Source organism: Poromitra crassiceps, assembly GCF_964638095.1.
Source record: "Poromitra crassiceps genome assembly, chromosome: 4".
NCBI classification, from domain to species: domain Eukaryota; kingdom Metazoa; phylum Chordata; class Actinopteri; order Beryciformes; family Melamphaidae; genus Poromitra; species Poromitra crassiceps.
Window position 1 is genome coordinate 39,059,537 of NC_139626.1, and position 13,841 is coordinate 39,073,377.

Consider the following 13,841-nt stretch of genomic DNA (forward strand, 5'->3'; position numbering starts at 1 on the left):
ATTATGTCCGTCGTTCTATTTGCAATACGAAACAAATAGTCTCTCCTGTATCTACGTTACAACATGACTGACAGGCTGAGGCACCAGCGCTGATGTGGAATGGAAAAGGCAGGTCGGAGAATGGTGGACACAATGCTCGCGTTCACCTCGTCAAGTCGGCTGTGCACTGTGGCCGGGTGCAGCAGCACTGCTTCCCGGGTAGAGAGAGCAGAGAGAGGGGGGCCAGTGAGGTGAAGCGAGCCGCTCAGACTTGACTCCAGCCGAGCGGGACTCGGCCGCATCTCTGTCTCCACGGCTTATTTTCGACTTGCATGTGTGACAAACTGCGAGATTTGTCTACTTCACTGACGGTGAAAAAAATCCACAACGAGGAAGGTATGCTGGCATGTGTGGTATGGTGGCTGGGTGCCTGTCTCGGTGCTTTGGGGTGCGCGCACGTCATGTGAAAATCGGCTCACAGAATCGGCTATTTAGAGTGACCGGCGCAGATCACCGATCGAGGCCGATCACGTGAAAATCGGCCATTTCCGGTCACGTGCCGATCGATCGGTGCATCCCTACTTTAGAGTATATAGGGCATCCGGGTAGTGTAGCAGTAGATTCCCTGCCTACCAACACGAGGGCCACAGGTTCAAGCCCCCCGCGTTACTTCCGCCTTGGTTGGCCATCCATACAGGCACAATTGGCCGTGTCTGCGGGTGGGGAGCCAGATTAGTGGTATATCTCCTGCTCGCTGCACTAGTGCCTCCTCTGGTCGGTCAGTGCGCCTGTTTGGGCGGAGGTGAACTGGGAGGAAAGGTGTGATCCCCCCACGTCCTGACAGTGAAAAGAAGTGGCTGGTGACTGCACGTGTCGGAGGAAGCATGTGCTAGTCTACAGCTCTCCCCAGATAGGCAGAGGGGGTGGAGCAACGAACGGGGGGAATTGGCCAAGTACAATTGTGGAGAAAACAGAAAATTAGAAGGGGAAGAAAAGTTGTACTTTTCAGTATGAGGCCTAGGGTTATGCATGCTTCACTTTTGTGTGGATATATGTGAAATGCATTCTCATGCCTGTGTGTCTGTGTGTGTGTGTGTCTGTGTGTCTGTGTGTGTGGGAGGCTGTAGGAGATCAAGTGTACGCATATCAAGTAACACTGATGTAAAAGCCACAAGTTTAGCTTTGAGAGCCGGCGGCGATAAATATGGCCTGATGTCTGTAGCATTATTTGAACTCGGGGGGGAAAGCAAAGAGGTGAGCGTCGTTTTTTTTTTGGTTCCGTTTGCTCTGGTGATGGATTGCGGGTAAGGAGAAAAGACACACACAGACTTAAAGTGTTTGTTACAAAGACAAATTCACCCAGCTTATGTGTCTAAAAGCCTCCAGCCCGTGGATTCTAACTAGCTGCCAACTCTGAAAAGAATCACATTTGTCTTTTGCTTTTGAATCTTGGGGTCGTTTTTCTCCTAGAGGCCACCGGCACTTCCTGCTTTAAAACGTTTGTGTTGTTCTTCATCCACCGAGGACACGGACCACAACTAAACCAAACAACAACAGTTAAACACACCGAGGACACGGACCACAACTAAACCAAACAACAACCGTTAAACACACCGAGGACACGGACCACAACTTAACCAAACAACAACCGTTAAACAGAGCCGCTGTTGTTTTTCAAGCCAGTGTCATTGTGTTTTTTTTTGGGGGGGGGTGTCTGTCAGGGGGGTGTCTGTCAGCCATGTCGTCGGAAGTTGCAAAGGTTCTTGCTGCATTTGTGTCTGAGACGAAAGCGTGATGTCACGCCAGTGCAAGCCTGTGCCTAGCCAGTGACACAAAGCACTCCGTTAATACATGAACGCACTCATGTACACACAAACACACACACACACACACACACACACACACACACACACACACACACACACACACACACACACACACACACACAGACACAGATACAGACACAGACACAGACACACAGACACACAAACACACACTTAAGAGACTTCTACACAAACACACACAGACGTACCTCAGCTGCCCTTAACGTCTCCATGTCTTGCCTAACCACACCTAACGTTTCCTTACACAAGTACACGCACACACAGACACACCGCAGAGATCTCCATTTCCACACAGTCGGCAACATTCTGCGCCGCTCTGCATGGCACAGACCTGTCTGTGTAACAACCTGCTCTGCATGGCACAGACCTGTCTGTGTAACAACCTGCTCTGCATGGCACAGACCTGTCTGTCTAACAACCTGCTCTGCATGACACAGACCTGTCTGTGTAACAACCCGCTCTGCATGGCACAGACCTGTCTGTGTAACAACCCACTCTGCATGGCACAGACCTGTCTGTGTAACAACCCGCTCTGCATGGCACAGACCTGTCTGTGTAACAACCCGCTCTGCATGACACAGACCTGTCTGTGTAACAACCCGCTCTGCATGACACAGACCTGTCTGTGTAACAACCCGCTCTGCATGGCACAGACCTGTCTGTGTAACAACCCGCTCTGCATGGCACAGACCTGTCTGTGTAACAACCCGCTCTGCATGACACAGACCTGTCTGTGTAACAACCCACTCTGCATGACACAGACCTGTCTGTGTAACAACCCACTCTGCATGGCACAGACCTGTCTGTGTAACAACCCCTCTGCATGGCGCAGACCTGTCTGTGTAACAACCCCCTCTGCATGGCACAGACCTGTCTGTGTAACAACCCGCTCTGCATGGCACAGACCTGTCTGTGTAACAACCTGCTCTGCATGACACAGACCTGTCTGTGTAACAACCTGCTCTGCATGGCACAGACCTGTCTGTGTAACAACCCGCTCTGCATGACACAGACCTGTCTGTGTAACAACCTGCTCTGCATGACACAGACCTGTCTGTGTAACAACCCGCTCTGCATGACACAGACCTGTCTGTGTAACAACCTGCTCTGCATGGCACAGACCTGTCTGTGTAACAACCCGTGCGAAGGACAATGGAGATGTGGTTGCGTGTGCACGTGTGCGAGACCGCATTTGTGTTTGTAGACTTTTCTTGTCTTTTTAAATCTGTTCTTTCCAATCGAAGAGGGAATCAAGACGGCTGTTTTGCGCGAGTGGTTCATTGACGCCGTGCCAGCCGTTTGATCAATATCAGACAAGTTTGGATTTCGCTCATTTATTTCTCTCCCTTTCTCATTCTAACCTATTGGCTCAATCTGTGAGCGGTCACTGAGTCTGTGCGATTCCTCGCCGAGCGCAGAATTAAATGTTTCCATAGATTTATATCTTTGCCCTTCATTTCCGTGCCTTCTTCCTCCCTCCTCCAGGTTGCTATGGTGTCGCCGCAGAAGACGTCAGTGAGCAGTGGTCTTGTGATCGTTGTACGGAAGGAAGCTTCACAGCGGTAAGTCGACCAATCGGTGCCTCGCTTGTGTGGACTCATACTTTGACCTTTAAGTTTGTTATATGTTATCTTAGCAAGCATATGCTAGCTAGCTAGATAGAAGATGGTTTATGCCGCAGACAGAAATACCTTGTTTACGTTAGAGCAGCTACGAGGAACTTTTAACTGGTTATGAAATAATGAAATGTAATAACGATGCCTCACATCTTACCTACATCAGCGAATGAGACCATCGTGTGTTACGTCCACGTGAAACTCGGAGCCTCCGTGTTCAAAGAAATGCAGTTTCCGTTCCCGGGGCGAACAACAGTACCGCTTTTGTCCACAGGCGCCGCTACGATCGACACAAAATGAAAGGCCCCCCCGTAGCTGCTTGTTTAAAACACACTTTCTCTTCCACTACATCCAACCCACCCAAAGAAAAGAGGCTAATGTCTCGCATCTTTCAACATCTCGCCGTGCTATAATAAGGCCATTTTGCTCGACTCCGCATGCGTGAAGCTAGGGAATGAGCGTGCGATATTTCTAATGAATAATATTCTCAAATGAATTGCGATATCTTGATATAATTATCATAAGCAAATGAGAGCACTGTCGAGACAATGGGGGGAGCCTCTATCTCATGCCGGCGCTGCTGCGTGGTGTCGGACATGTCGGAAGCGATTTGATCCTTCCACTGCTATTGTGAGAAATTGTAGCTCAGTTTGCGCTGGAAGAACAAACGACCCTCCAAGCAAATCTGCCTTTGTACTGTAAAACGATCCAGCAGACTTCCCACGACATGCAGCCCGGGGGGGGGCCACACCATGTCAAATGCAACGTAGAGGCCGGTAGAGGCTGCCAATCTATTCTGCAAAATGATACGTCTGTCTCAAAATACATGCCATCATGATATATGGATGTTGCTATGTATAGCACCTCTCAGAGGATACTGTGGGATGGATGTGAGGTCTGATGTTTCTCTCTACCTGTCTTTCTCAGGAATGCTGTCTGTGTAACCTCAGAGGAGGCGCTCTGAAGAAAACCACCGACGACAAGTAAGACGCTTCTGTTATATGATTAACTGCGCTTATTCATTTGTGATCTCGTAAGAATGAATAGTCTTTGTGTCCTCAAATCATGTTTATGCGTTGATCTGTGTGTGTGTGTGTGTGTGTGTGTGTGTGTGTGTGTGTGTGTGTGTGTGCGCGCGTAGGTGGGCCCACGTGATGTGTGCAGTAGCTCTGCCAGAGGCGAGGTTCAGCGATGAAGCCAAGAGGAGTCCCATTGACACCAGCAGGATCCCCATGCAGCGATACAAACTGGTGAGGACTCACACGCGCGCGCACACACACACACACACACACACACACACACGTGCACACACACGTACACACACACACACGTACACACACACGTGCACACACACACACACATGCAGTGCTGGAATTCCCCAGGTCCTTGAGGACTGGCTCAGTCTAATTAATGAAGTGTTCACCGTTCTAATTAACAATGTGAGACGAACATGCCCACAATCAAAGCTAGATAATGAACCACTGGTGTGTGGGAGCAGGGTTTGTGCGAGGGGGCTGGTGTGTGTGTGTGTGTGTGTGCGCGCGTGTGTGCGCGCGTGTGTGTGTGTGCGCGCGCGTGCGTGCGTATGTGTGTGTTTGCTTAATGAAAGAGCCACAGTGTGTCTCAGTAGACCTGACACATTGCCCACTATAGTTAGCTCTGTGCTGCTCAGCAGAAAGCAGGGCGTCAGAGAGAGGTGCGTCTGAGCTCCAGACCGGATGGCAGAGATACAACACTGCAACCTTTTGTATCCAGATCCCATTTCTCTCTCAGTGCTAAAAGTATAAGTGTCACGGGATGGGACTATTTTAAAGAAATAAAATCACCCAAAAATAGGTTTCACATCACTGCTCATCCAGGTATGATCTGTGGACAGTTTCATCTTGAACTGTGATTATGTGCATAGATCCTCCTCTAAATCTAGGAATAAACGAGTCCTTTGCCTTCGTATATTTGCTGTACGTTACTGTCGATGTGGTGTAGGTGTTAGAGAGGCTTTCTCTGTATAACCTCTGTGATGGAGCTGCTCTCTCTAACAGCCCAGCTAGCTTCCTACATGGTTTCTCTGTAGAACCTCCGTGATGGAGCTGCTCTCTCTAACAGCCCAGCTAGCTTCCTACATGGTTTCTCTGTAGAACCTCCGTGATGGAGCTGCTCTCTCTAACAGCCCAGCTAGCTTCCTACATGGTTTCTCTGTAGAACCTCCGTGATGGAGCTGCTCTCTCTAACAGCCCAGCTAGCTTCCTACATGGTTTCTCTGTAGAACCTCCGTGATGGAGCTGCTCTCTCTAACAGCCCAGCTAGCTTCCTACATGGTTTCTCTGTAGAACCTCCGTGATGGAGCTGCTCTCTCTAACAGCCCAGCTAGCTTCCTACATGGTTTCTCTGTAGAACCTCCGTGATGGAGCTGCTCTCTCTAACAGCCCAGCTAGCTTCCTACATGGTTTCTCTGTATAACCTCCGTGATGGAGCTGCTCTCTCTAACAGCCCAGCTAGCTTCCTACATGGTTTCTCTGTAGAACCTCCGTGATGGAGCTGCTCTCTCTAACAGCCCAGCTAGCTTCCTACATGGTTTCTCTGTAGAACCTCCGTGATGGAGCTGCTCTCTCTAACAGCCCAGCTAGCTTCCTACATGGTTTCTCTGTAGAACCTCCGTGATGGAGCTGCTCTCTCTAACAGCCCAGCTAGCTTCCTACATGGTTTCTCTGTATAACCTCCGTGATGGAGCTGCTCTCTCTAACAGCCCAGCTAGCTTCCTACATGGTTTCTCTGTATAACCTCCGTGATGGAGCTGCTCTCTCTAACAGCCCAGCTAGCTTCCTACATGGTTTCTCTGTAGAACCTCCGTGATGGAGCTGCTCTCTCTAACAGCCCAGCTAGCTTCCTACATGGTTTCTCTGTATAACCTCCGTGATGGAGCTGCTCTCTCTAACAGCCCAGCTAGCTTCCTACATGGTTTCTCTGTAGAACCTCCGTGATGGAGCTGCTCTCTCTAACAGCCCAGCTAGCTTCCTACATGGTTGCTCACCCTGAACTAAAGCAGCCTGTGTGTATTGGAAAGTGCGTGTCAAATCTTTCGAGCTGCTCCAGCGACACTAACTTTGTGGACACAATGACAAGTACCCACAGGGACTTTGCAGGGATATGGTTCATATCTACTCGCAGCACATTGAAGTAAAGCTCATTTGGATAAACCACAAAGTCACTTCCCATTTCCCCCAGAAACCAGCCAAAACCTGAGCACAATGCAAATAGTAGTGCGCACTGCAAAAGCCAGGGTGCATGTTGAGCTTTTTTTTAAACAGGGTTGACATTGCCCTGATGTTGGCCTGCTCTTTATGGTCCATTTTCTATGATTATTTTAAGGAGTATATTCTTTCTTTCTTTCTTTCTTTCTTTCTTTCTTTCTTTCTTTCTTTCTATTTCTTTCTTCTTTCTTGTACTATGGCACTGCAGATTAAATACAGTCCTCTGGATTCTTGTTCTTATTATTAGCTAAGTCTATGAAACGGAAACTTTGAAAATCTCACACAAGTCCATCTCGATATCACAATTGAGTGAGGAACTGTGGAAGATGTACTGGGAATCTATTTACCAGCCCTGCATGACAATAAATCTACGTCTATCATGTCTGCTGCCAATATCTCACTAATTATAATACCGACACAACTTAGTACATTTTTTTAAATAGTCCAGTGCCTTAGTTCATGATCAATTCTAGCAGAAGTGCCCTTCACACATACCTGCAAAGAAGTTATAATTTCCAATCCCACTAACTATAGCAGACTGTGTGGGTTTCATGAGTGACATTGAAACATGTTCCTGTTCTCCCATGTTCTATGGATTGTTGGTTGAATAGTGGGAGATGAGTGAGACTGTGGGTGGCAGTGGTATCCACCTTTCTCCTTCTGTATTTTGTCCAGGCCTTCATCAGTGTGTTCAGTCAGTGAGCCACGTGCTTCTGTCTTTTGTCCACACCTACATCAGTTTGTTCAGTCAGTGAGCCATGTGCTTCTGTCTTTTGTCCACACGTACATCAGTGTGTTCAGTCAGTGAGCCATGTGCTTCTGTCTTTTGTCCAGGCCTACATCAGTTTGTTCAGTCAGTGAGCCATGTGCTTCTGTCTTTTGTCCACACGTACATCAGTGTGTTCAGTCAGTGAGCCATATGCTTCTGTCTTTTGTCCACACCTACATCAGTTTGTTCAGTGAGTGAGCCATGTGCTTCTGTCTTTTGTCCACACCTACATCAGTGTGTTCAGTCAGTGAGCCACGTGCTTCTGTCTTTTGTCCACACCTACATCAGTTTGTTCAGTCAGTGAGCCATGTGCTTCTGTCTTTTGTCCACACGTACATCAGTGTGTTCAGTCAGTGAGCCATGTGCTTCTGTCTTTTGTCCACACGTACATCAGTGTGTTCAGTCAGTGAGCCATGTGCTTCTGTCTTTTGTCCAGGCCTACATCAGTGTGTTCAGTCAGTGAGCCACGTGCTTCTGTCTTTTGTCCACACGTTCATCAGTTTGTTCAGTCAGTGAGCCACGTGCTTCTGTCTTTTGTCCACACGTTCATCAGTTTGTTCAGTCAGTGAGCCACGTGCTTCTGTCTTTTGTCCACACGTTCATCAGTTTGTTCAGTCAGTGAGCCACGTGCTTCACCGTTCGCACTGGACCCATTGCCCCTGCAGCAGCCCAGCACATTCATAATTTACTAACACACACACACACACACACACACACACACACACACATACATACACACACACACACACACATACATACACACATCCACATCCATAATTTACTGTGGGAATGTTCTTAACGCATGGCTCAACACAGGCACCCAAATACACCCCAGAGATGGCACGGGCGTGATGAAAGTGGGTTACACACACACACACACACACACACACACACTGAAACATAAAGCTACATTAACATTTTCACACATCAGTATAATCTCAAACTGTTGTACAAATTGTTGTTTTTCACCAACAAATGCGCATAAACACTCCTATACATGTGCTCAAACACAGATACTGTACGCGCACACAGATGCACGCACACAGTGGAAAGGCTCATTTATGCTCCATTCACGTACGAAAGTGAATACGTCCGTTTCCAACGTTGTAACCGTCACTGCCCACATATTTCCATCCCCCCTTCACGTTAGCATCATGTTAAGCAATACATCCACTAGTGGGCAGTAGAGAGTCAAAAGTGTGAGTGTGTACCGTATGTACGGTATGTGGAACTGCTCCATTTCGTCCGTATCCGTAAGCTTTCAGAATACGTGTACAAAATATGGAGGAGGAGATGAACGCAGAGTACAGACAGAAGGCTCCGTCGCTGTGCCTATTTAATGTTGAGCATAATTGAGCTTTAAGTTGCATGCCAGTCACAATCTTGTCATCCTGGCCTGAATAGATGGAGCAGACAGTCAGTGTCCATAATGGAGGAGGTCTGGGAGAGGCTTTGTGAAATCTAGGCCAAGTTAGTCAGCAGGACAAAGTGAGACACAGAGTGAAAAGCCACTGAAGAGGCACAGAGCAATGGATGGTCCATTCATAGAAAGAAAGGCTGAACGTTGGAGACGACATATCATTCTGCTTATCAGCTTATCAGCCATGCTGACTGAAACATTCTTTCATTTCCCCCAGCGATCACGTTGCCTTTTCAGGCTGCCTGGCAGGAAGAAAAGAGAACTATTATGAGAGTACACAGTACACAGCACCTCCTGCAGGAAGAAAAGAGAACTATTATGAGAGTACACAGTACACAGCACCTCCTGCAGGAAGAAAAGAGAACTATTATGAGAGTACACAGTACACAGCACCTCCTGCAGGAAGAAAAGAGAACTATTATGAGAGTACACAGTACACAGCACCTCCTGCAGGAAGAAAAGAGAACTATTATGAGAGTACACAGTACACAGCACCTCCTGCAGGAAGAAAAGAGAACTATTATGAGAGTACACAGTACACAGCACCTCCTGCAGGAAGAAAAGAGAACTATTATGAGAGTACACAGTACACAGCACCTCCTGCAGGAAGAAAAGAGAACTATTATGAGAGTACACAGTACACAGCACCTCCTGCAGGAAGAAAAGAGAACTATTATGAGAGTACACAGTACACAGCACCTCCTGCAGGAAGAAAAGAGAACTATTATGAGAGTACACAGTACACAGCACCTCCTGCAGGAAGAAAAGAGAACTATTATGAGAGTACACAGTACACAGCACCTCCTGCAGGAAGAAAAGAGAACTATTATGAGAGTACACAGTACACAGCACCTCCTGCAGGAAGAAAAGAGAACTATTATGAGAGTACACAGTACACAGCACCTCCTGCAGGAAGAAAAGAGAACTATTATGAGAGTACACAGTACACAGCACCTCCTGCAGGAAGAAAAGAGAACTATTATGAGAGTACACAGTACACAGCACCTCCTGCAGGAAGAAAAGAGAACCTTTGTGAGCGTACAGAGTACACAGCGACCTCCACACCAAGCCAAACATGGTGTGGGGGATTTGATTTAATTAATGCTGTTTTCTAATAGACCCTTTAACCCCTTTGTTTCTCAAGGCAGGGTAAACATAGCCTGGTAAACCGCCCGTCACGTGAACTCACATTTCATTTGGTTCTCCGTGACGGTCTGGACCCGCACAGGCAGTTTAAGATGATTGGTCGAGCCATGCCGGGCCGACGAATCAGCGGCGGCCGTAGGCGGGCAGGCTCGTCTGGGCAAGTAGTGGGTACATGGTCTTTGTAGTTCTTTTCACTCGTCAACATCGCGGAAGTGACAGGCAGTCTGAATGAAATTGAATGTAATGTTCCCAATTCTATGTATTAAATTCTAAAAAACGACCCTCAACATTTGGGAAGGCTAAGCCACACAACTAGTTCGTTATAATCTAACTAAATGCTTCGAAGGTGACTTTACGACCGCGAGGACTCAATCAATGAATACCACGGAGATCATCCACAGGCACCTTCCGCGATCTGATTGGTTGAAGTTAACACCCACCAGCGGTGATAGACAGATGGGTCATCCAATCACCTGCCAAGTAGCTTGGACAAAGTGCCCGCCTCCGTCAGCGGGTCTGGTGACTTCAAACCCAGATCGACTGGTTTAGTGAAACCTATGTGGAGCTATACCGTCCATCTGGCAGCGTCAGGTTAGGGTAAACACAGGTGTATACAATAACATCAACGAGGGCCCCCGACACTGGAACACCTAAATGGAATGGAAGTTGGGAAAACACCATTAATGTTATTGGTTGCACCTGTGTTTACTCTGCTTTGAGACGCAAAATGGCAGCTCCTTCAGTGACAGACTGATACACCCACCATCTAAGAAGGAGCGCTACCGCTAGTCCTATGTCCCTACAGCAGTTAGACTTTTCAATACCCAATAGCACGGCATAATGTACTACTGCTATTATTATTATTATTATTATTATTATTATTATTATTATCATTATTATTATTATTATTATTATCATCATCATCACTATTACCACCTATTATTGCTGCTAGCTACTTTGCACTATGCAGTGTGCGCATAAGCCGGCTAATTGTTTTTTAACATGCAGGCCAACCGGCTAGGAGCTGGTTATATAATCCGGATTCCACTGCATGTTAAGAAGTGGCTTATGTAACTCAGGTTAGATCATGCTATTTATTACTGTATACTGTACTATTGTTGTATACTATACGATACTGTGCAATTCTTTCATTTTATACGGTGCAACTTGTGCTCACAACATTTCCAGTATGTTTAGTGTGCATACTAAGTGTATATATCTTGTGTTTACTTTTGGAGTTCTTTTTAATGTGTCGCTCTTCTACTTGGCGATCCTGCCGTGAAAAGGTTTCATTAGATCAGCTATTGATTGTTCAAAGAAAGGCACACAAAGGCTGTTGATTTGAGCGCTTTAGCTGACGAGGATAATAGACTTATAAATACTGTCATATTCCACCTCGGGCTGTCACGAGTACTCGCTATTATACAGTTTATATACTTGGGAATTAGAAGCCTTTAAGGCCCTTTCAATATTCTAGCTTTCTATACACATCATGTAGTTACCTGGCTCTGATATGACAAGTGTTTTGACAGCTCACATTTCATCAGGCCCGGAATGCATATTTACAAACCAGCTAATTCCCACTCCAGCTAACTTACTGCGCGGAGGCTCCTTCTCCAGGGACCTTCTCTAAATATAGGCCTTTTATCTGTCGCCACATAATGGATAGATTAATGTGGATTTGCTGGAGTGAGATGAATGAATAAATGAACTTAAAAGAGATGTGAACCGGCAGTGGAGTTACTGTAGGAGAGAAGGGGGGTAGAGAGAGAGAGAGAGAGAGAGGAGTAGATGGTTGTTTTATTCGGGGGGAGATGGAGTGAGATGAGGGAGCAGGGTAGGGAGCGAGTAGGGTTATAATGGCGGGATGTCGTCATCTTTTCCTCTTAGTGGGAGAGCGGAGGATTTGTGGGAGGCGAGGAGGAAGCGCGGGGAGATGCCACAGTGGAGGAAATGGACTTGATGGGCTGTTTGGTGCAGAAAACCAAGGGCTAGGCTCAGTAACGCAGGCGCGAGTTGGTTTATGCATGTGTGCTCGCCTGTGTGTGTGTGTCGTGTGTGTGTGTGTGTGTGTGTGTGTGTGTGTGTGTGTTAGACCCACCCAGTTGTCTACTACTCGGTGACCCCAAGAAGGGGGGGAGAAAAACACCACAACATAGACATTGCACTGCTGGTTTGTTGCGGAAACCTCAAATGATGTCATCTGATTGGTCCGTATTTTTATTTGAGGGTTCCCTTGTATTGTAGCGGTGAAATGACATGTTCTTGTTGACTGCTAAAGCTGCTCTCTCTCTCTCTCTCGCTCTCTTGCTCCCCCTCTCTTTCTCTGTCTCTCTCTCTCTCTCTCTCTCTCGCTCCCCCTCTCTTTCTCGGTCTCTCTCTTTTCTCTCTCTCTCTCTCTCCCTCACCCTCTCATTTCACTCGCCTGGTTCCACACATTGTTTACACCACTGTATCCAATAACAGTGCGCTGAACAGATTTCACAGATATGACTGTTTTGGAGCACGTCATGTTGTGAAACGATGTATGAGGTCCATCGTGGCACAGCCCAACCATGATTCACTTTCTGGCCTTTTGTCGTGGATTGCTGGTGTTTTTCTTGAGGTCATATTCAAGGTGACTCGTGAGTTTACGTCATTCCAAAGGCGATGTAATGAATGAAGTCAAGTAAACAAGGCACTCGGCGACTAGTGGTAATAATAATAATAACAACAATATAGTAATATAGTAGCAGTGTAGAGCGACAGCAAAGATGGGAGGGAAGGCAGATGACTTGTGACCAAAAGATCCCCACTTGTGACACTCTGCAGGGTTCCCACGGGTCCTTGAAATCCTTGAAAGTTTGTGAATTTGTGACAAAATTCAAGGTCTTGTATATATTTTGTGCAAGAATAGAAATTGAAGTTCTTTTGATTTTTTTTTTTTTGCTTAATGTTAGTAAATAGGCTCCGCTCCGCTGTCTACGTGTGTCTCCCCTCTTACTTTTTCATTGTTGTCTGTGAGCTTCTGTAAAGCCTGCTTGTTCTCATTATAAAGATTCTCAGTGTTTTAGCAATGAACCTTGATCCTGTCTCAAACTATGCCGTGTTGGGTCCTTGAATTTGAAGGAATTGGGCCTGATAAGTCCTCCTTGGATTTGATGTTGAAGAAGGTGTGATGCAAAACCCTGACTCTGACCTGGGTGAATGCAAGCCGTGGTGGGTCCAGTGTTCTGGTTCTGAATGTCTCCTCTGTGTTCCCATGTGTTCACAGAAGTGCATCTATTGTCGTAAGCGCTGCGCGGGGAAGCGGCAGGCGGGCGCTTGCATCCAGTGCTCGTGCGGCCGCTGTCCCACCTCCTTTCACGTCACCTGTGCCCACGCTGCCGGGGTGACCATGGAGCCTGATGATTGGCCGTATGTCGTGTCAATCACCTGCCACAGACACCAATCACGGAGCTCCTCAGCTGTAAGTTGTAGGGCAGGTGCTTCATACGTGCTGTTACGAACCGAGTCGTGCTAAGGTGGAAGGAATGGACACGGATGTGTGTTGTCGGCATTTTAGCAAACTATCAAACTTTCATTTGTACTTAGTAAATGATTGTTTAGGATAATTGTGTTCTATTGTAGTTGTGTTAATCTTATACAGTAGACAGTGGAGTAGAAGTGGACAGGTTGGTTGGTTCCATGTATGAAAATACAGGGAACACACTGAACAGTAAAGTAAATGGTGGAGCCGTGACTCGTGTGTGTATGCAGGACTTCTTTATCTTTTGGATGATTTGAGCTTTGGTGTGAGGAAATATATTGATCATGTCCTCCATTTTCATATGATAGATA

General features: G+C 46.9%; 1 protein-coding gene across 6 annotated transcripts in view; it reads left to right on the top strand.

The window, feature by feature from the left end:
- The window catches only part of LOC310775021 (lysine-specific demethylase 4C-like), a gene marked incomplete at its 5' end in the record, with an annotated part of 45,218 nt that overhangs the window by 22,348 nt on the left and 9,029 nt on the right, over positions 1 to 13,841 (top strand). For 5 of the 6 annotated variants that reach the window (XM_083635096.1, XM_083635098.1, XM_083635097.1 and 2 more), the window contains 4 exons: positions 3,309 to 3,385; positions 4,367 to 4,422; positions 4,581 to 4,689; positions 13,276 to 13,470. In XM_083635096.1, the coding sequence (XP_083491222.1) occupies positions 3,309 to 3,385; positions 4,367 to 4,422; positions 4,581 to 4,689; positions 13,276 to 13,470 (437 nt within the window). The remainder of the gene's footprint in view (positions 1 to 3,308; positions 3,386 to 4,366; positions 4,423 to 4,580; positions 4,690 to 13,275; positions 13,471 to 13,841) is intronic. The other variant, XM_083635100.1, reaches the window with a different exon arrangement.